Source organism: Salminus brasiliensis, chromosome 12, assembly GCF_030463535.1.
Source record: "Salminus brasiliensis chromosome 12, fSalBra1.hap2, whole genome shotgun sequence".
Taxonomy (NCBI): domain Eukaryota; kingdom Metazoa; phylum Chordata; class Actinopteri; order Characiformes; family Bryconidae; genus Salminus; species Salminus brasiliensis.
This window is the reverse complement of record NC_132889.1, coordinates 24661749-24685184: the sequence shown is the minus strand read 5'-3', so window position 1 is coordinate 24685184 and position 23436 is coordinate 24661749. Positions and strand designations below refer to the sequence as shown.

The 23436-nt window shown below is 41.8% G+C and overlaps 1 protein-coding gene across 1 annotated transcript in view; it reads right to left on the bottom strand.

Moving 5' to 3' along the window:
* tmem104 (transmembrane protein 104) overlaps positions 1–23436 on the bottom strand; it is a 73870-nt gene that overhangs the window by 4053 nt on the left and 46381 nt on the right. The window contains exon 9 of the mRNA XM_072693736.1: positions 16451–16544. Within this exon, the coding sequence (XP_072549837.1) occupies positions 16451–16544 (94 nt within the window). The remainder of the gene's footprint in view (positions 1–16450; positions 16545–23436) is intronic.

Below are 23436 nucleotides of genomic sequence, written 5' to 3'. Positions count from 1 at the left end.
ATTCTAGCTTAAATAATGAGCAGACAAGTCAATATGGGTGCAAAGCCCCTTGAATTGTGCCCTTTCCCCCATTTCGAAGCAAGGCTAGAAATAAACACACACCTGCACATATACATATACACCAGAAATGAAAACTATTTCTAAGTGGAGGGGATTAAAGTTGACTAGAAAAGTCAATAAGGTTAGTGGAGAGTGCTGAGATGTCTGATAACCCGGCAGTCCCAAAATCTGCATGGACAACCAGGTATAAGGACGCACATAGCTGCTGGGCTGTGGAAACACACAACCTCTATCAGTCTATGCTATGTGACTGGAGGTCAGATGGAACACCATGAGAGCAGAGTCTACCACACTAAGCCAGCTGTGTATTAGCTTAAAAACACTTCTGTTGCTCTGCAAGGGGTCCAACCCCATCAGCCAGTCAACCCTAACAGAAGTGAACTGCTAAAGCGAACACCACCTTAGCCTCCAGCAGCGAGCATTTCGAATCGATAGGCGTGAATGCATCATTCGTGACTGCCAGGGTGGCTGAATCTCTAAGGGACGCCAAAGCAGGCGTGGCATTCCTGTTACGATGTGTTGGGTCCAGGCTGTCTCCTCACCTCTCCCTGCTCAATCACATCATTACAGGGGGAATTAGTCACAGCCCTCCTCCTCTTCCACCTCCCCCTCCCCCTCCTCCTCCACCCGCACCCTGACTACTTTAGGATGCGTGCCGCGTCGTCCGTCTTGCCGGGAAACTCTTGTTGTCCTTGCAGGAGATATCTCGCAATGCATCTGGGCCCAATCAGCAGGAGAGGCAAGCCATCATTGTCGGCAGGGAAAATGGATTAGGCTCCTTGCGGTGGGTTTGAGGGTGAGGCAAGCTGATGAGTCATTAATTCGAGGGAATATGCCATGTAAGTGTCCCCACAAACATGTGCTCTGACCAAAGGGGTCCTCATTAGCCTAAGGATTGTCCAGGTACAGTCCCATGCATGTCAAATGTTCTCAAGGTTTAGGTTTCAGAAGACAGGGGTGAAGAACTTGGGACAAATGGGTGTGTACGGGGGGCTACAGAACACACTACTGTGTCTATTAATCAAGAGCTGTAGCACTTTAATATATGTCAAGGGAATAAAATGATTCACTCCAATTACGAGGACAAAATGTACCCCGCAAAGAAACGAGAGAAATGTGAATGGTGTTCGAGCACAAGGGGCGAGTCTCCCGGGCGAGAAAGTAGATGAGGAGCATGCCACCTCCCCTTCGCCAAGAAACATGCAAATGCCAATGCCCTCATTTGAATTACATGAATCACTAGCCCATTTAGGATTAATTTTAAAGCCTAAAAAACTGAAAAAAATAAAAACATCATGAACTCAGCAGAAGCAGCATTTTGTGCGTCACAATTTCTTCCATGGGATGTTAAAATTCTGAAGAGAATCAGAATAAAATACATTGTATCTATGCATGTCTGGTTGGTTTGGGTGCAGTCAGGCCATTTTTGTTACACTGTTTCTCACAGCAAAAGCTTAAGGGTGCTTTTACACCAGCCTTGTATGGTCTGAACCAAAATAGCATGTAAAAGGTGCCTTGGACCAAAGTCTGGACCAGGGGACCAAAACTAAACCATGATTTGGTTTGTTTGCAGCATAAACAATTTTTTTTGGATGTTTCGGACTTCGGAAGGCTCAATTACAGGACGTTAAGGCAGTCATTCATTAAACAACAGAGGACATACAAAATGTCGAAATGCATATATACCCTGACCAGCATCACTTCATAAAAACCTCCTCCTTGCGTCTGATCTCACTGTTCATTTTATCAGCTCCACTTACCTTATAGGAGACTTATAGTTATAGTTATAATTATAGTTCTATAATTATAGACCGTAGTGCTTCTGTTTTTATACATACTTTATTAGTTGGTACTATTTGGGTAGTGGGTCATTCTCAGCACTGCAGTGACACCGACATGGTGGAGATGAGTTAGTATGTGTTGTGCTGGTACATGAGTAGATCAGACACAGCTGTGCTGCTAGAGTCAAACACCTCTGCATCACTGCTGGGCTAAGAATAGTCCACCAACCAGAAATATCCAGCCAGCAGCAACCTGTGGACAGCATCCTGTGACCACTGATGAAAAACTAGAGGATGACCAACACAAACTGTGCAGCAACAGATGAGTTTCTGTCTCTGATTGTACATCTACTAGGTGGACCAACTAGGTATGGGTGGCTAATAGAGTGGTCAGTGTTTAAAAACTCCAGCAGCACTGCTGTGTCTGATCCACTTGTACCAGCGCAACACACAATAACACTCCTCCACCACCACCACCACGTCAGTATCACTGCAGTTCTTAGAATGACCCACCACCTAAATAATAGCTGATCTATGGTGGTCCTGACCTTTGGAAAAACAGGGTGAAAGGAAGCTAACAATGTATATAGAGAATCAGATGGACTACAGTGCTCCTATATGGTAAGTGGAGCTGATAAAATGGAAAATGAGTGTAGAAACAAGGAGGGGGTTTTAATGAAGGAGCACACTTAACACACACACGTAACAATTTAAGCAGCACCAGTGGAGGTGCATACCTTAGAATGTGTATGCTTGCAAACATCTTTAGCCATTAAATAACTAAGGGCCATCAGTTCAGATCAGGTTCAGGTCAGTTCAATTTTATTATCTAGTCAGTACATGAGGGAGTCAACATTTCAGTTCTCGATTCCCATATTGAGACCTAAATGCTTAATTGCCTCAACACCATGGTCTGTTATATCCCACATTCACTGCAGGACTCCAAGGTTCACGGTACAAAGCCTAGACTCAGAACATCTGTGCAGTATAAAAGAGGTCGTCAGTGTGGAAGAAGGTGAAATGAGCGCAGTTGACAATTTTATCCGCAGTGGGACCAACCTCTAAACGTCCTGTACAGAGCTGCAGCGTTTTCCATTTGGTATGTCCATGTGGTCATATTGACAGAATGTAATTATATACTGCCTGTCTTGGTTAAGACATACAACACAACGTCCCACACTGAAGCTACTGAACAGTAGGGATACATACTTTGTGATGACTGTCCTTTTGGTAACATCAGTGAAAAATACAGCAATAGTGTTTATGTCCAAACCTAAAAAATGACTAACAGTAAGGTCAAATCCCTTCAAAGCATCAAGGAAATATGTATACTGGATATAATACTGTATAAAGTCATTTATAACACTATATTATGTGATTTTCTGATTGATTTGTTACTATAATACTAAAAACGTCATGTGTTCTGGTCATTATTCATTTGTACTGTGTAGTGCTGTCCTAGCAATCTTGCAGCATTGGACTAAATCTGAGCAGAAGGTGTGTAGCTCGATTGGCAGCCATAAATGCATATGCCATAACACTGCCTCCACCATGTTTGACAGATGATGTGGCATGCTGAAGAACATGAGCCCTTACTTTTATTCTCTATACTCTTCACATGCTTCTATTCTGGTACAAAATAGTTAATAATAATTAATCTTACCTTTATCAATCCAGTGAATCTTGTTTCAGAACTAAGCGACAAGATGTTTTCTAGCCAGGCCAACTTGCGGCTCTCTACCCTCAAAGATCTGTGCTCATCTAGGACAAGAAAGATCATGGCTGACCCCTCACACCCCAGTAACTCTCTCTTCCAGCTGCTTCCATCTCGGCAGAGACTGAGACAGAGCTCCAAAGTCACGGACTAATGTCCAAGGAACCCTCTTACATCCCACTAAACATGGACCCTTTCTCACATCCAGCGGCTTTAAACTTTATACTACACCTGCTGCACATGCACTTTACACATACAACTACATAATCATAACCACACACGCCTACACAATTGACTCTTATATTTATAGAAAATTACTCTGTACCCATAGTCCGCTGTACATTTTATACTTATGTTATGTGTTCCTGGCATTAATTAGATGTTGTAAAGGCTTTTCTTTACTAAGTAGAGACACCTCTTTGGACGACTTTGCATAGACACCTCTTTGGACTACACAAACAGCTAGTAAACACAAAAACAGCTAGTAAACACTTGGAATCAACTCTATTTCTTAAATAATGATGAAACATGCTATACCTGGCCATGAGGCCAGTGTATAAAATTGAGAGACTGTAATGGCTGTAATTCCTAAAGGGTTAAACGCAATTTTGATAAACCCTTGAATTTAAGCTGAACATCTACACTTTAATCAAATCTTGCCTCTTTTCAAAACCTCTGGGCTGGTGTTCAGGGGCAAAGCTAAAATAGTGCTGCTGTCCAAAAACCTATAGACACAGACAAAGCTGAGACTTAGTACTGCCGTATTCACAGCAGCGGCCTAACGAGTGAATTGCAGAATCAAGGGCACAGTTAATCCAAATACTCTTGACATGGCACCCCACTGCACAAGTACTCTTGTATGGATGCTTAACCTTCAGCGCAGAGAGCTCTATTGTTTAGGGTTGAAATGTGATTCTGTCAAGGCACACATGGCCAAGTGATTCATCACGCAGCCTGAATTCCCCTTTGCGAGCCTGTTGACGAGCGGAGAAAACGCCACTGGTATTTATGTCTTCAAATCTTATTCATCTTGATATGTCTGTAGCTGACACCGGCGCTGGCAGCCAGGTCTGAACTGTTAAGCCTGGGTGCCATAAAGTCCTCCCCTTTTTGGGTCAGACAGCTGGATACACAAGCTGGCAAACAATTCAGCCATTGTCTCTGGAGTGAAAGCAGAAAGTAAAAGTGGCCACACCAGTACCGAAGGCATGGTGGCGTCAGTCAGTCCCCGGGCATCAACAGAAACAATGTGAAGGGCAGCGCAGTGGGATTGCAGCAGCAGTGTTTGTGGTGTTTTTTTTTTAGGCTCCAAACTCACCTGGCGTGGCATTGGTGGGGCCGAATGACATTGGGTGATGTTCTGAAGCTGGGTTCCACTAGAAAGAAAAGGGAACCCCTGAGAGGATTGGAAAACAGTGACCTGTAAGACTGCCAAAGGGCCCGGCAGCCAGGGCTAAGCTAAAAGGATTATTTTGGCAGCTGTTCTACGTGTAGATAGTCCTCTATCTTAATGAGCAGTGCAGGGGAGCTCTGCTGGGGATCGTGAGAAGAGATTAAGAAAACACACAATGCAGTTCCCATGGCTGAACACTAAGCAGGACAAGTGTTAAGTTGCAGTTCCACAGCTTCCACTAACTGAAGGACTCAAGTTCACAACAGTCTGCACTGTATGAAGTTCACCTGCAGTACGTCTTTAGCTGCAGAACGTACTTTTGCTCATGGTGGGCCAGCTCACATCAGCTCACATGGTGGATTTAGGAGTAGTGGAGCAGTAAACAGAACTTAAGACAGTGCATTCATCTCTGGCCTCTCTTCGGCAGATCGAAATATGTCCAAGCTACAGGTGCTAACTGGCATGTTGTCCACAGTCGTCCACAAGAAAAAGCACCAGCAACCCAAGCATCCCTCTTCCTGAAATTCATAGAATTTCAAATTCACTTCATGGCCTGCCTTTGAACACCACAGATTAGGATGATTAGCTGTTCTTTAACAGCAGGTCCAACATATATTTAAGCAGCTAAGGCCTGGGCTGGGAGCAGTAAGTGATGAGTACATTAGCTAGGTGTCAAACGGCTACATATCATGTCCATGAAGCTGCCATCAGTCCATCCACATGCAGGGTCCTAATTTATGGACCCTAAACAGAAATTGCAGACCTTGTGAAGAACGTCTTAACAACCCCCTCGTGAGACTGCTGCTGCCTTTTCTGTGCTCGCAAAACAAAGAGACTCGCGTCAAGCTGAGGCTAACGGTGCTCCCAAAGCTCAAAAAACCAATAAACTTACATATAGAGTCATATTGGGCCATTTTCTTTGTGATGGCAATTCAGCAATAAACACTGAGAGAATGGAGAGAAGGTCTGAGACTTTGTTATGCTCATGTTTGATATGACTACATAGGATTCACCTTTTTTTGTTGTTATTTTTGAAAGAGTCTTTGGTTTTGTACAATAGCAGTTTTTTATCTAAAGTCACAAATCAGGCCTTTACTTAGCGAGAGAACAATTGCAACAATGGCATTAGAAAATCCAAACTTGATTACTTGTTTACAGGCCTAGACAAGTTCTACTGCATGACTCTCCTGGACATTCACGGTCATCCTGGGTGAGATCTAAAGCCTGTTTGGGAGGACATGGAACTAACTCCTGGTTCAAGTGTATACTGTAATATCACTGGTACCACTAACATTTAGCATGATGTCAAGTGGCAGCTTCTTTCTAGCACTCAACTTAGAACATTGTTGTTCTAAGAACACAACATGGACTTGGGTAGGCTTATACAATAATTCTGTTAATGAACAGTATTGAAGTCAGCATAAACGATTGAGGTCGAGTCCATATAAGTTTATTGTCGGAGCACAAATGGTGATTGGTCTGTCTTTATAAGACAATGGTAATACATTAAGCATGGTCACACATCTGAAGTGGCATCCCCCTGGTGTGTCAATGGAGAGAAAGGTTTGTCTCGTTTTCTTTTATTTTTTGCAGATCCAAAAAATTATGCCATCCATGACTCAAAAAACACGTTCCGTTCTGAATAATAAGTTTAGTGACCCGTGGAGAGCCCATTAACATAACCGAGCCAGTATGTCGACTTTTTTAGATTCCAATTCCAGTGTCTAAATATCAATTTCAGAACTATCACTAAGTTCACTGCTGTTTAAAAGGGTGTAATTACATTATTATTGTATTATATCAGTATAATAAAATGGTCTTGAATTGACAGTAATATAGTTTATCGCAAGTATAGCTGGGACAATATACTGTCCAAAAGAAATAGTTATCGTGACAGGCCTAGACTTAGTGGCAGTGCTGATGACGGGATAACTATCCAATCTTACGAGCTGAAGAAAGAACGTGACGTTCTGTTGAGCATGCCGTAAGTCTGTACCATAGGCAGGCACATGTTCTTTACATGAAGTAGCTTGATTACGAAACACAATCTTCAAAAGGGCAGCTGCAGATTCCAACACTGCTTTAGCTCAATGATCTTCAGGGATCATGATAACAAACTCACAGATGGAGGCAGGCCAGTACAATTCTTTAGTCATGTTCCTTGGTTTAAGTGGTGTAATGAAACAAATGGAGTGTGCAGGGAAGAACTGGTATATAAAACCAATCCCTATATTCTTGGACATTTACACAGACTAGTTCCTCATATCATTGCTGGTAGAATGTCAGAAACCACCCCCAAAACTCTTCCTTCTCCATAGAGAACTTGGAGAACTCCGAGCGCTGGGGAAGCTTCTATGTTATTATGAAATTCCTAACTGTGCCATCAGCCACTGTTTAAAACGACACTGGTATTTTTTCTGTATGAAACTGCCAGAAACTGTGTGAGGCATCTGAGCTCGATTTTGAGCTACTGATCAAACTTTTCCCCAGTGAACTGCTTCACTTTTCTGAAAAAAATCCATTTAACAAGTATTTAAATTTGACTGGCCCGGGGGGAGCTCTGAAGTAATTCCAGCCATTAGCGGAGCGAATCAGTCTGTACAATGAACAAACGAGAAGATAAAATCTATCAATGTAATTATCTTTGGAAGATAAAATAGCTGACGTACAGGTTTATAGCTGACTAACAGCTTGTAAGAGAAGATGACAGCAGTGGGTCAAAGGGGATTTAACGTTTTCCATACCGGGCCGCACCTCCTTTACACCATTTCGGACAGGGAAGCTGGGAAGTATGGATTGGTAAACAGGACAGCAGTGAAATCAGCAGCTACAGCCATGATTAAAAGCTTAGTTACCATCTATTGAGCTGTGATCGGTCGAGCTGTAGAGCACCACAGACATCTAAACGTTTCCCCTCTAATCAGCCCATAATTTATTGTCTGAAAGAAATCAAGGTTTAGAGGGGAACTCATTAAGGAGGGAAACTAAGCATCAATACTAGGTCCAAACAGAAAGGTACAAGATTGAAGACTTCTCTTTTTCAGCATCTACACACACCTAGCCACAAAGCTTCTCTTCTACAGGAGAATCCATACAATTGATACGCAAGGTTATTTCCTTCCAAGTGTGTTATTCTGAAAGCTAAGTTAAAGGAGGTAAAGGATTTGAAGCGTGTTAAGCAAACCCACATTTCTCTTCAATACTTGGCGGCCAGAGCAGACTGGGAGCAAACCGCTCTGCTGAACCAGAATGACTAATACATTTTGCTTTAGGCCAGATTTCTCGGGGCCCAATCACTGCTTAGAGGTGTTCATTAAGGCACGGCTATATTTCAGGGCACCCTGAAGGCAAACAGGCTCAGCGGGTCAATGGTATGTTGGCCAAAATAGTAAAAGCAGGCAAACATTTAAAAGGGGCTATATTGCAAAGTACATTTTTCAGTGGACAAGTGAGTTCTAATTTTTTTGTCTATTAGCATATCCTTACCATGTTTTTATCCCTGACAATTTAACAAGCTGTTAATTTGTGTTACTGAGTCTTTTGGATGGTGAGACTCCTTTTCCGATATTGTAACTGCAACAAACATGTTATTAGTGTAGTGTAAATTAAGCTAAAAATTTTGGTTTCCCATAATATGGCATTTGTAACCTTTGCATAAGCAATGTTGCACTCTTAAAAATAAAGGTGCTTCAAACGGTTCTTTGAGCCAGGCCACAGAAGAACCACTTTTGTCTCCATACAGAATTATGCTTGTAATAGTATCATGAATGTGAACGTGAGGAACCTTTGAACTGGTAAAGAACCTATACATAAAGCAATTTCTCAACACATCTCTTTTACAAACACCTTTCTTTACCTCAATGGCGAACAGTGGCTACCAATCTCACATGGTTTCTTACAGGAGTTGCACAAAGTATCAAAAATTCAATACTTTCAACAAACTACATTTTGCCAAGCAAAATTAAATAATTAAATAAACTCTTTAAATGCTGTCTTTACATTAAAATGATCATTTAAATAAGTTACTGCCAGGCTGATATTGCATTGTGCCTACAACAAAAAAAAGCTTGTTTACAGCTGGGCACTGGGGTGACTAGTATCTGGATTGTATCCTGATAAGATTTTGGCCACATGCTTGTACATTTGGCAGTCAAACGTGTCTCCTGTTCGTCTGACTGAAATCCGATTGATGTGTGAAACGGAATATGGATATTCGCACTGCAGTTTTACTGGTGTTTCGGTTGTATTAGGAGGAGTTTCGTTTGTCAAACGTATCCTGGAGAGACAGATGCGTTTACTCTTCTGCTACGTGGCTCAAATATGCAGGGGTGCTGCCAGGAATATTGGGCCCCATAACTCTAACAAATCTGCCAAAATAATTTATCAAGTACCAAGACTGGCCCTTAGAATTGTCCTAACATCACCCCATACAGAGCACCTTCAAACGAGTCTGAGACCACCTCTTGAAGTGGTTTGAGGGATTGGATGTGTATGCTTTAAATGAGTCTTCGGTGTGTTTAGCACTTATGACACAAGTTTAATGACCTCCGTTAGAATTTGGCCACCACACTAAGCAATAAGAGTTCTATATAGAACTGACATCTATCTACAAAAGAACCATTTAGACATCATCCTGGTTCAATATAGAAATATTTACTACAGAACAACTGACCAACCTCTTTTTCCCTAGTTACTTTATAATTTTGTTGCAAAATCACCTCTTGTTGTGAATTTCCTACTTCCTGGTGTCCTAAATGCACTACAACTTCATTTTTCTGTCACATGTATGCATTAGCTTACCCTTCTCTTACTGTTTTCAACACACTGATCAAAGAAACACAGCAGTGCAGCAGCAAAAACTAAGAATCGGGAACTCGATCAGGGTTCAAATAGCCAATGCCTGATCCAATAATATATGCTTAGATTGGCCCTGGTACCAAATCCACAAGATAGGATCAGGACATCCCCAGTGTACAACATTAAGAACTTGGCATTTTACATCTTCCATATTGGTTCAAATTCCATAAACAGAGATGGGATCGATTTCACTCATGTAATTATTACTAAATTCTTCCTACCAATCTGCTAGTACAAACTCAAGACATCCAGAATTATAGGCCCAAACCACAGGTTTGATTTGTGAAGTCTCTGTTTTCCAAGCTTTGGGCATCAACATGCCAATGCTGTAACAGTAATAAATGGCCTTCGCAATGCCCTGTACCTTTCTCCAGGGAAGCAAGAATGATTAATCCCCTTCTAGCAATCAAGAGCCCTTCACCTGTCCCTCTCCACTCACACCACTCAATATCAATTAAAACTGCATGTCTCTACTCACCCCCCTCCCTCACTTGTTATTCCACTGCTTTACTCAAGAACTGGCCCTTCTTTTTACACAGCAATGAGGAAAAGGATGTGGACCTGACCAATGTAGAGGCACATTCAATGTAAAAATCTGCATTTCTGCTGAGTAAACAAGCTGGCTAACATCCCCAGAGTAGTACTTAAAGAAAATTACAGGCCATGGATTTTGCTCAATATGGACAAAAAGTAGTATTAAGCACTGCTAATGTTTTTAAGAAACTGATTTGTCTAAAATGAGCTAGTCATTTCTCAGTCCATGCACAATTTCTAAGGAAATTAAGCTTTTTTGAAATCATTGATTTATTGTGAGATCACAAATTTCAACATATTCTCATACACTAACCAGCCATAACCTTATCATCACAACATTAGTAACATAACATTAGTGTCTAATATTGAGCAGGTCTTCTTTGTGCAGTCACAACAGACCTGACCATTTGAAGCATGGACATGGCAGCAGATCCTAAAATAATTCTTTAAAGAAACACCCACTGAAAGTTGTGAGGTGGGACCTCCATGGATTGCATCAATGAGCCTTAGGTAACCATGTCACGGGTTCACTGGTTGTCATTCCTTGGACCACTTTTGACCACTTTAGATGAAGATTTGGGGGGGGGGGGCATTCTGCATTGTTCTAAATCCAAAAATGATCAAATCCAACATACATCAATCAACATTAATCAAAAAATTCAATTAAAGACAAACTGTCAATTTCACAATCACAAATGCTGATACTCTGAAGCTGGTTAGCATTAGCTTAGTTAGTAGGTTAACAGTCTTCTTACCTCAGAACAAATTCAAGTCTGGCTGACCGACGGCCAACTTCTAAACGTTTACACGATAAGGAGTCTGCAGTTCTGCAGTGTTTGGGCATGTAGACGACTGACGTAAGTTGGCTAGCAGGATAAATGCCACAGCACAGACCGTGTTCAAACTAATTGAGGCCCAAATCACACACGTTTAGAGGATAAAGGCTCATACCTGAGAGCAAAGAGTCAAGTGAATGGTCTTTCACTACGTTCTTAGACACATTAAGCACACTGGTTCATCCAGGTTTGCTTGCTCTGAACTTGCTTGCTAAACTTGCAACTACTGGCGGGTTATTGTCCCACCTGTTTTTAAATCACCAATCAGCTCCCACAGCTGGGGGAAATGAGCTTATTGGGCCATGTATCAGATTTGACACATCAGACACGCCGTCCTTTTGAGATTCCAACTATAAAATATCTTTAAACACTGCGTTAGACGGTATTCCCATAATACCACCCAACCCTAGGTGACTGTAAGCAATTAAGAGAGGTCAGAGTTAACAGAGGTGTGTGTTTTTGGTCCATGAACTCACGCAAACATTCTAGGTGGACCTCAGGTGACAGTAAAGCAGAAATAATTGTAGAGCACGGCCCCTTTAACTGTAGCGTGTGGATCTTTGGTGGGCTGAGAATCGTCAGATCTGAGCAATGGTTGAGGTCACAGTGGAATAGAAGAGCCAACAGCAAGAGGTCACTGAGGCTAAAATTCAAGGTAGCTTCCCCTGATGAGCTGCACCCTACTTAGCGCTTCTCCTCCGACACACACTCGGCCATGGTCTCTTCCACAGGGTATTACGGGTGACTGGAGACGCACACAAGAGGGTTCCAGCCCGTCCTGCTGTCAGCTGTGAGTAATGACCAAGACCACGGAGTATCATAGGAGAGAAGAGCCTGTCTGCCAATGGCACATAAAAAGGGGAAAAGGGAAAGTAAAAGGTACTCGACATTCAACATCTGCCAGCTCCCACAGGGTAGTAAAACACAAGTACCAAAAGAGCTCGGCCTGAAAAGCAAGGCCAGAAGCATTGCGAAACACAGACATGACTAATTGAATATGTACAGTTCACAACAGACCTGCCTATCCTCTACTCAAATTCCTTTTTTTTTATCTCTCTAGCAACTGTTGTCAGGTTGGACAAGCTTTATAGAACTTCATGATGATTCAGCTTCCAGTTTAAAATGCTATGCTATGGTGAAGGACTATGCTACTGTTGCTCATCTTATTGTTACTAACTGATACTAGGCTGCTTGCAAATGACAAGATATTTGCCACCATGCCAATTGTTAACTTGATTACACTAGACAAAATAGATTATATATATCATAACAAAAGAAACCAAAATACATCCCAATAAAACACCTTTATTTGAAGTTAATAACACTGCAAATCTGCAGGAGTTGTGTGCCACAATTTCTCATTAGGCTTAATAGGATATTCTGGGATTTTTGCCAACATCCTGTAAAGCTTGTCCAACCTTGCCGCTAAAGAACAGCTTAGTGGACAAAGCGTTGATAGGTCTATAATTAGATCCTTTAGATTACATCAGAACAAACACAGAGCAGAAGAAGAAAGGCAGATGAAACTGAGACCTAGTCATGGATCTATTTAAAATAAAAAAATCAAGTGAACTGCCTTGGAAGTGCTAGATATTAAATATATATTAGGGTTGCATTAGGGGTGGGCAATACGACAATATTTCATAGAATCGTGATGAATTTTATTCCTGATACAGGAATAAATTTCTGGGATATCATCAGTGCTTAAAGAACACTTGATGAGAATCAACTGCTCATTTAATTACAAACGGTGTCATTAGTCTGGTTTAATTGGAATATGAATGGTTGTGAGAAATTAGCAAGAGACACCAACAAAGTTTTGCTAATGTAATATTTAATTAGCACTGATGAAACAATGGTTTGCATTGTTATTTTCTAAATGGTTATTTTCTAAATCAATGAAGCTGGAAAAAAAACCTTATTTCATTCTAAAACATACGAAACAAACTATGCACAAACAAGCAACAGCAGATAATGAATTAGAAGCTGGGCTGGTCTTGTGAAAAGCAATCCAGAGTCTATTATCTCGCTGTTGAGCGGCAACAACCTATCCTGCACAGAATGAGAAAATTCAACTCTACACCAATGTGTCAATGTGACTGCTCTGAGCGGAAACATACATAACCTAAAGAGCCCCTCGGTCAGCAGTAATGCTGGACTTGAAAAAAACATGAGCCAGTTCTCATGAGTTCAACCGGTGCCGGAGGGAAATGGCAATAGACGGCAAAACTTGAAGTCCATACAAACGACCCAGTATCACTTCAGATGGATAACACTGCCGAAATACACTCAGGAGGGATGATGGAAGGAAGTGTGATTGTGTCCCACTATGCATTACATCCTAAAACCTCTGAATGTCTCGTGAACATCTTTAGGAACAACAATGTGACGCTACTGGAAATAAAGCGGTCATAAGAAAGGATGCTTTGGAGCAATGCCATACAACAGGGGTGGGAAACTGGGGGCTGGAGTCCAGCACAGTTTGCCAATTCCCCTGCTCTAACAGACCTACTAAATCTGGCAATGAACAGGTGAGTTCAATGAGGAGTGCTTGAGCAGGAAAAGGAACCTGCCCCTCCGGGCCAGAATTGCCCACCCCTGCCATACAAGAACCATATTTAAAGGTTCAAGGTTTAAAAAGCCTTCATGTGATGTAAAGATTCTACACCAATTTAAAATATATTATGTGGAAAGAAAAGAAACAAAGAAACATCAATTGAAAGGTTCTTCTTTGGGGCAGTGGCTCACAAACCTCAATAATTTTGCTCCAACTGGGTCTGAAACATACAGAGGCCGTTTACACCTTTTGCTGATCGGATCACATACGTTTACAAGTGTAAAAACACCCGGGATTCATTATGACTCATGCGGTCAAAGGTAGTAAGAGACAGATTTTGGCCACATTCATTACAAGTGTGAACAGAATCAGTTTCCTCTGCTTTTTTTTAGCCCTCCTACACAACTGTGAGCGTCACACTTTCCCACAGATCAAGTTCAAACATCCGGAGGCCCAAAATCAAATTTTCAGCAAATCTACACCATTCATGTGAATGCCAAACGGAATGGAAGTTTGCCTGTATGAATTTTACTGGAAGTAAAAAGTCTGAAATCCAGCTCATTCTGATGCAAAGTGTTGAAGGACATGTGCTGGTCGCATGTGAGGCCCTTAGACTAATGTCTTACCTGACATCCTTATGAGCACCATTTATTCACTGGAGCTTCATAACAGAGTTACCCCTTACCCCTGACTTGTGGACGTTTGGGAGGATGTTTTAAATTTAGCTCCTTCATCCATAGATGCAGTTCGTCTTTTTTGGAAGGCGATGGAGATAAGTAATATAGTGGACCACAACACTCTGATGTTTTTGTATTGGGTAGGAAAGCTAGTTAGCTATGCTCGAACGCTGAGTTAGCACAGCTAGCTACTTTACAAGCAGCGTCCACAGAAGCAGGATACTTCTGAATACCATATGACCCCAAACCATTCGATACAAACTGACAAGAAATTCTAAAACAAAAGCAGAAGAAAAAGCTCTTGAAAGTGGAAGTGGCCAAATAAGGGAGATAAAATTACATGAAATCGCTTTAGGATTCTTGGCACCTTTTTGTTTTTGTATTATTAAGCTCATTAACTGTGCTGAACTACAGAAATGCTCTTAGAACCTATAAAACTGAATCTTCTTGACGCACCATAGTGGAAAGAAAGACAAAATATTAATCTTGCAAGAGCTAGTCTACCCCAAGGTTATCGTAACCTGACAGTGACAGAGTACAAATCAATTTTTTACATTAGCAGCTAGCAATAAGGGTGCACATGCTAATTAGATGACCAGTAGCTATCCCTAATCGGTCTTCACATTCCTCCACATGCATACAGAAGATAAATATTTGATTACTCATTAATGCTGCATGAAGTGCCGTACTCCTCCGAGACCTGGGCTCAACTGTTGTCCGAACCCTTACGGCAATGACAGCCACTTTATCCCGCTGGTTCTTATTCCCGAGGAGGTCAAAAGGTGGGCAATCCATCCGAGGCAGCTGCACAGCCCGTGTCAGCGGTGCGGTCGTGAAACAGCAGCCATTTTGAATCATTAGCCTGCGCGGCACTAAGGGCTGCCATTGTGACACGGAGAATCAATCACGGGCGGAGGCTAAAGCACGGAGGGGAAGCAAAAAGCCGAGGAGTCTGGGGATGAACCACGGAAGCAAAGAATGACGCACAGGGTGATTTTGCATCAGGTTCAATTTCCTCCTCCATGTTCCATGTTTACATTTACATTTACATGTGCACATGTGGGAGCCGTGATTTAGTGCTGCTGTGCTTTGAGCGGCGACTAAAGATGGGCGTTTATTTTGGCAGCAACACCTGGTGAGTGACGGTCCAATCATGCCTGAGATGGGCTGTCAAGGACGACAGGCTGAAGGATGAGAGGAGATGGAGATGGAGATGAAGATACATGCTGGGATGCAAGAGCGATGCCTCAGTCCAAGACTGCACCACAGAACCTCAATAAGAGGCAGGAGGTCAGAATAATAGTAACTGAATGCATGCACCTTTAACTGGTAGTTAAAAAAAATAAATAAAAAATGTAAACAAATAAAAAACAGAAAAACAGTATATCAGAATAGGCATTTGTTGCTCCTGGGCTCCCCCTACAGTTGGGAAGGGTTTGTGCGTTGAGTGATCCCTAAGAAAACTGCGGACTAACAAGTGGTTACGCAGAGTTACGCAGTATTGTCCTGCCTGTTCCACCATTGTTAAACAGTGCAGTTTCTGGCATGTTGAGCCCGGAGCTGCAAAAATGCTGAATAATGTTCCTTTAAGACAGATGTGGTGTTAAGGTGGTTTTTCACACCTAGTTCATTTGTTAAAAGTCTGTACCACAGTTAACTAATGCACACCAAACGATTCATACAGGTAGGGATGGCACAATACCAGAAATTTGGAGACCATCAAAATCATGATTAATAAACCAATGAAATGAACAGATTTCAACATGAACTCTTGTCACTGGTCATTCCAGTTCAGACCAACCAGCAAGGTCAAGTGACTGAGATGCCACCAATGTTGGAAGGGTGAACGCCAGTCGCCGCATCTTTTTAAACTGCCACTAACAGAACGTCATCGGACAGCTGGACATGCTTGGAGGAGTACTACGTAGGTACTCTGTAAGTACTAGCTGTTTTACATCAGCTACCAGACGCCTGGACTGGCTAACATTGTACAGACAGAGCTTTGTTCTTGACAGGGTCTTTCAGTGGACTGTGAACTTACCAATCCATCTCATGAGTGAGGTGAGGATCTGAAGATATTTGGTCTTCTGTGCATTGAAGAATGTGAAAGGTCCTAACAACAGCGTGAAGATCGTCTGCAACGAGAAGAACACAACAACAATCGAACATTAAAGATTTATTTTTTCCTCCTTACCTACATCCAAGCCATGTTCTCCAAACATCAATCACAAGGATATGAATGAAACAATTAATAAATAAAAGCCTTTATGGATTTTTTTTTATCAATTAATGAACAAAAGCAACATGTTTAAACACTTCAATTTATCTCCTTCATAAGACCAACGTTTTTCAGCTCTTATTGATAGATGTTCAGAAAGGGCTACAGCTATTCTAAATGAACAGTGCTCAATAGCAAAGTTGCGACATGACCTGGAAACATGCTAAAGCCATTTATGATAAAAAAAAAAAAAAGTAATGTGAAGGAATTGACATCATTATATTACTAAATGTTAGTTTAACAGAAACAAAGCTGCTGGGTCACAAAAATTCTAAACATTTGTAGCACAACTTTTTTTATTTTTTTATTAATAATTGCTGGGGAGTTTGCGCAGAAAGCCATTGTACATGTAGTCATGAACAGCATTCTAGCACTTTCCACAAGCCAGTTAGGTCAGAAAACCCATTTCACCTGATTAGACCCAGCACCTAAACCAAAACAAACAACAACATAAAAACCCAGAATTCACCAGGAAAAGGAATGGAATACCTCCAGCTTCTCAGCCTGTTTAAATGCAATGTCATACGCCTGTTACATATCACCCTGACCACTGCGGCCAGGATCTCAAGAATACTCAAAAGTCAGACTCTTGATTGCCTCATGTCTGAACTAAGCCTCCAATCAGGACCACCAATCAACACAAGCCCCCTGTTCTATCTTTTGTTAATCTGCTTCAGCTGTCAAAGGCTTTTCTGGATAGGCGACATCAAGTCATTGTTCAAATCAATGAGAAAAGTGCCTGATGTCTGATTTTTAACTTAAAAAAATAAAAAATACTTAATAAAAAAAAAGATCTTACTGATTGACAGAGCACAAAATACTATTTAAATAAAAGAAAAATGACACCATTGCTGCTGTTAATAGCAATGAACACACACCCCGACCTGAGCACCGTTCCTTCAACAGGTAAACGTGCTATGGCGTCTTATCAACAGCATGGCTTATCACATATGTCGAATTTTCCGAGTTGAAATCAGGTCTGGCAGAAAATACCGGAAACTTGACAAGAGCTGTTTCAGGCCTGCCAGGTGGAGGGAGCAGAATGAGCGAGAGAGAGAAAGAGAGAGAGAGAGAGATGGGAATACAACAGCCAGGCTAAGACCATGTGGTGCTGGGCTGGTAGTGAGGGAAGCAGGGATGGCGTGACACTGGCACTCATGGCATGGCACCTGTGCCAGGGAAGGAGGACAGGAAGGAAGGCTGGCGTGGAGGACAGGGAGAGGAGGGGGAGAGCGAAAGGGCCAGACACAGAGGGCAGGAGGGACAGGGGAGGCTCAGAGCCATGCAGGGAAGGGTGACTCAGATCTGGCGCAGAGAGAGAGAGAGAGAGAGAGAGAGAGAGAGAGAGAGAGAGAGAGAGAGAGAGAGAGAGAGAGAGCGAGCGAGAGCGAGAGAGAGAGTGAGAGAGAGAGAGCGAGAGAGAGAGAGAGAGCGCAAGAATACAAGAGAACATGAGAAAGAGAAAGCGCGCAAGAGAGAAAACCAAAAGAATGTGAGGGAATGAGCAAAGCAAAAGAAAACGAGAGAGAAAGCTAGCAAGAGAATGCGCACGCGCGAGAGAGGGCAAGAGAATGCGTGTGAGATAAGAGAATTTTGAGACAGAGAAAACAAGAGTATGTGAGAGATCAAGGGAATGTAAGAGATAGAGAATGAGGGAATGCGGGAGAGAGAACAAAAGAATTTGAGAGTGGAGCGAGAGAGAGACAACAAGAGATTGTGAGAGCGGTCAGTAAATCTCAAGGCTTTGGTTGGAGGAAGAAAGAAAAAGCCCTGAAAAGACCTGAGGGGCTCTGACTTCACCTTTTCATGATTGCCAGCTCAGAATCACATGCATTTATTCATTTAATACAAAGTGCAGGTCAATCCACTGAACTCTTCAGCCAGCGCCTGCGTTCAGACCGTCTGCATGTGCGGCCTGGTTTTAGCGAAACGCTTACGTTTCAGAATGTATGTTAATACAGCTACAATGAATAACCACCCCCCCCTTCCCAGCTCAATCCTTCTGCTCCCATGGAGCTGGGCTCCTGATGGATATGAGCATTTCACTTACGATGCCAAAGACTTCCTTAAAAACATCAGCCGTTTGACGCCTCCATATTAGATCACTGTCCCAGGAATGCTGAGGCCATCACAACTGCACAGCTGAATGGACCACCATAAGAGGCCAGTGAGAGTTGAGGAGCCGTAAAGGTGACCTGTCTGATGGGGTGGGGGCTGAGCTTGACTCCTTATTGAGCTTATTTCTGAATCTGAAAGTAATGCTGGAGGAATTGGTGGACTCCATTACAGAAGAATAGAAGCAACATACTGATTCAAATTACTGCTCCAAAGAGAGAGGGAGAGGGAGAGAGAGAGAGAGAGAGAGAGAGAGAGAGAGAGAGCAGACTGAAGCAATGGTCACAGTCTCCTTCCCACAACTTCAGCCGCCACCACCAACAGAGCAGGACCTAGAAAGTGCTCCCAAGCCTATACTCTCTCTCATGGTCTGTCCTGTATGGTGAGGACACTCTGGAGCCTCTGGAGCTGCAGAATCAGTATGGTCTATCTACATGTGACCCTCCTCTTCCAGAAGGCTCATTCCTAATGAGATCCCAAAACACCCTGCCCCCAAAGCTCCCAGTGACAGAGGCTGCAGCCACAGCTGCTCTGAACATTGACTGACACTACTCTGGTCATCCGGCCCTTTTTTGATTATACTGATTATACAATCAGGTAATCTATGGTAATACCATATACTGCTGTAATACTAGGAGTAGCAGCTACCGAAAAAAAAACAAACAAGGAAGAATGTCTAAGAAAATCTTCATAAATATAATTAATAAGGGCGTTTTCACACCTGCATCATTTAGTCCGATTAAATTGGGCCCTTGGTGTGTGTTTGGCTGCTTTCTTGGGCTGTTTCACTGTTTAACCTGAAGAAATGCTATCTCTGCCGTTGCTCCATGTTAAATGGCTCCAAAATTATATATAAATACATATATATGCAGTAGTTCAGAGCCCTGACCTTCTTCCTGTATTTACTTTCTTGCTTTCTCCCCCGACAGGCCTGACCAATAAGCAAAAAGAACGTTCTCATGAAGCAGTTTGGTGTGCTTGAAGGTTTCCCTGTGTGAAAATACGTCAAACCAAGAGGAAAATGCTCCAAGTTTACAAAGCAAAGACCAGAGCCAACCATTTAAAGGTGCAAAAAATGTCCTAAGAGATTATATGAGAACTTTGAGACGGTTTCTTACAAAACTGCCAAATTTAAGCCTTTTTTCTTAGGAAAGTTTTCGTAAAACCAGCTCCTGGTCTGTGAGTTCAAAAAAAAAAAAAAAAAAAAAGCCATGTCAGGGACTTTTAAATATTTTCAACCTATGACCTCATATCGAAGGGTGGTGGGGGAGGTGGGGTGTTGTAATGTCAGCAAAGCACCGCATTCTACAATTCTCCACTGCGGGTGGGGAAAACTTGCTGTATCTTTCTTGCTGATGCACCTTTTTAAAGTGTGAGGTGATTAATTAAACTGCGCATTCGTCCCATCTCTACCATTCAGTCTCTTACCATTGAGTAGAAAGCCAAACCAATTGGATTTTAGCTGTTAATCTGCAACACTACAGCCTGTTTTCCAGACATTTGTGATTCAGAGCACTTGTTTTACAGTGGGGAAAAAACATTAGTTTAAATATTAGCATGTTCCAAAATCTAAATCTCCCTGGTTTAAGATTGGCTGGGCTTTATCTTTTGGCTCTATCTGCACTGTTAAAGAGATGGCAGCATTTGTGGGAAAGTGATAAAGGCATTAAAACCAAAAGTTCCAAAAGGACTGAGAGATTAACAGACGCAGGCCGAAATTTCCCCTTCACCACAGAGCTTGGCGAAGTTTCTGCCTATGGTCCATGTGGTGGCACAGAATGCTGCAGAAGAGGGATTATATTCTCAATCCATTCAGTCCCACAATCCCAAACCATTTGTCTAATCTTTGCTGGGAACAGATTTTAAACACGATGTCCAAGAGGAACTACAACCCTATCATTTAATAGGGCTAAAGGACAGAGAGGACCCGTTAACAGAGTCACGCAAAAAAGTGTCAACAGTTCACGGTCATTGAAAAAGTGACAGCAAACCAGACAGATTAAGATTAAGATCTTTAGATTAAGTCCAAAAAGATATTCAACCAAGCCTTCCATTAAGAATATTAGGACACTGCTTCACTGCTACATATTGACAAAAGTATGTAGACATCTGACAAATCAACCCTCTATTAGCTTGTTGGATATCTAAATTCCAAAACCATGGGCATTAATTGTGAAGGTACAGACATGTACATTAGAACTGCAGCATTTAGGCTGTAAAATGTGTCAACTGTATACAATCGCGGTCAAACCTTTTTTGATGTTTCTGACGTAATGTGAAACTGGCAGTAGTTCTTTACATGGTGTCAAATTGTCTTGACAAATGGACAGAAACAGAACAGAAATCCTCCAAAATGACTTGGAAGAAAATTTTTCTACATTGACTTCCATTAAGTGAAGTAGGTTTTTCTTTTTCCTGTAAAGCTGCCAAGGTCCCCGTATTTGATGTCTTTAAAAGACCTTCATGCTGATGCAGGTTTGCTGTGACAGTAGCAATTACTGCTTCACACATTTACCAAAACTGAGAGGGTGTGAGACCTACTCAGGGAAGCACAGCGCTGGTCTGAAAGTCAGGCAAGGCTCATAACTCATACAGGAGCTTCCATACTGATGACAAATAAATTCAAAAAGTGAAATAAATCATTTTTTTGTGGATGTGTGATTTTGTTGTTTAGTCACTGCTTAATTTTAGCAAAGCATAAATGTGTATGTCGTATTTTGAGGTAATAATCAGAATCAGTTTGGTGTGGCGCAACAGATAACACCACCACCTACCATTGTGTTACAACACCATGTGGGAGACCAGGGTTCGATTCCCAGTCTGGGTGACTGTGCTGCGCTACACCAATAAGAGTCCTTGGGCCAGACTCCTAACACTACATTGGCCCACCTCTGTAATAGGAGTAACCTTGTAAGTCGCTCTGGATAAGAGCGTCTGCTAAATGCCATAAATGTAAATGATATTTATATATATATATATAAATACATATATTTTCTGACCCATCTGAATTCACATAGCAGCCCCTTCAAAAAAAATATTTGTAGCATAATTATTTATCAATTTTAGTTTTTTTTCTTGCAATTGTATATTTTATGATAGTCTATATTTATTGTTACCCTCTGAACTCTATGAACCCGCCGGAGCCTCAAACTCAAAATTTCTGGATGTTTCTATTAATATCTTTGCGATTTTACTGCATTGAAATACAGTTTAAACATTTCCTGGATCTCATTGCGGGTGGTACGTGACTCACATATGGAGTTACGAGGCTATGTAGATGGGATAAGTTGCTCGTCTCTGCCTCTCGCAGTGTCTGTCTGGTGATTCTGTGTTTTCGTCATCTCCCTCTCTTCTGTAACTTGTGTAAAACTAACATGTATTCTGTCTCTTGCTGTTTGTAAGGTATTAGGTTTTTGTTTTCTACAGGAAATATGAATTTGTCAAATTTAAACTTTTCGGGTTCAGGGTTTGAGTGCTCTAGTTCATATGGGGTCTCATTGTGAGAGCTGAGATTGGTCTGAACATTCTAATATATAAACATGTGGAGATCATCTAGTATTTTGAAACTACCTTGTAGCATCGTCTGTATCATCTATAGGCAAGTGCCTATTTCAGACAATGCAAAATTCAAAAATAGGAAGGTTCTGAAAACAGGCTTGATATAAATAGGGTAAAATAGGTTTGGACCTCAGGGTACATTCTTGCTAATATCTGTAACCCTGTGCAAGAGTAATATGATGTGATCGATTTTGTTAAATTATCCCTTAATGATAAGCTCACTGTGAAAATGCTGAAAACTGAGTAACTGGCCTGAGCTGAGGTAAAGTGGAAGGTGTTGTTTAAGCTCTGCTGCAATTGAGGATAGAGTGAGGCACTAGGTACCGACAGAAGCTGTGAAGACCACAGCTGGAAGTTGAAGAGTGACAGCTAGAGTGTTGCATGTAGCAAAAGAGAGTAAAAAGGAAAAAAAAGAGCCTGTGGCTGGTCTAGTTTTGACGAGGCTTGGCAGTAACTTTATGTGACATTCTAGGTGACAAATGTCATCATATCATACAGTGAGTCCAAGAAGTATTTGATCCCTTGCTGATTTTCTTTGTTTGCCCACTAATAAAGACACTATCCTTCTGCACTTTTAATGGTAGATATATTCTAACATGGAGAGACAGAATATCAAGACAAAAATCCAGAATATAATTTTAAAGAATATATTTTAATTAATTTGTATTTCAATGAGGAAAATAAGTATTTGATCCCTCTTGCCAAACACACTCAATACTTAGTGGCAAAGCCTTTGTTTGCAAGCACAGCGGTGAGACGTTTGTTGTAGTTAACCACAAGTTTAGCACACACACCAGGGGGAATTTTGGCCCACTCTTCTTTGCAGATCCTCTCTAAATCATGAAGGTTGGTGGGCTGTCGCTTGGCAACTCTGACCTTCAGCTCCCTCCATAGATTTTCGATCGGATTGAGGTCTGGCGACTGGCTGGGCCACTCCATGACCTTAATGTGATTTTTCTTGAGCCAATCCTTTGTTGCCTTTGCTGTATGTTTAGGGTCGTTATCATGTTGGAAGACCCAACCACGGCCCATTTTCAGATCCCTGGCAGAGGGGAGGAGGTTGTCCCTCAGGATTG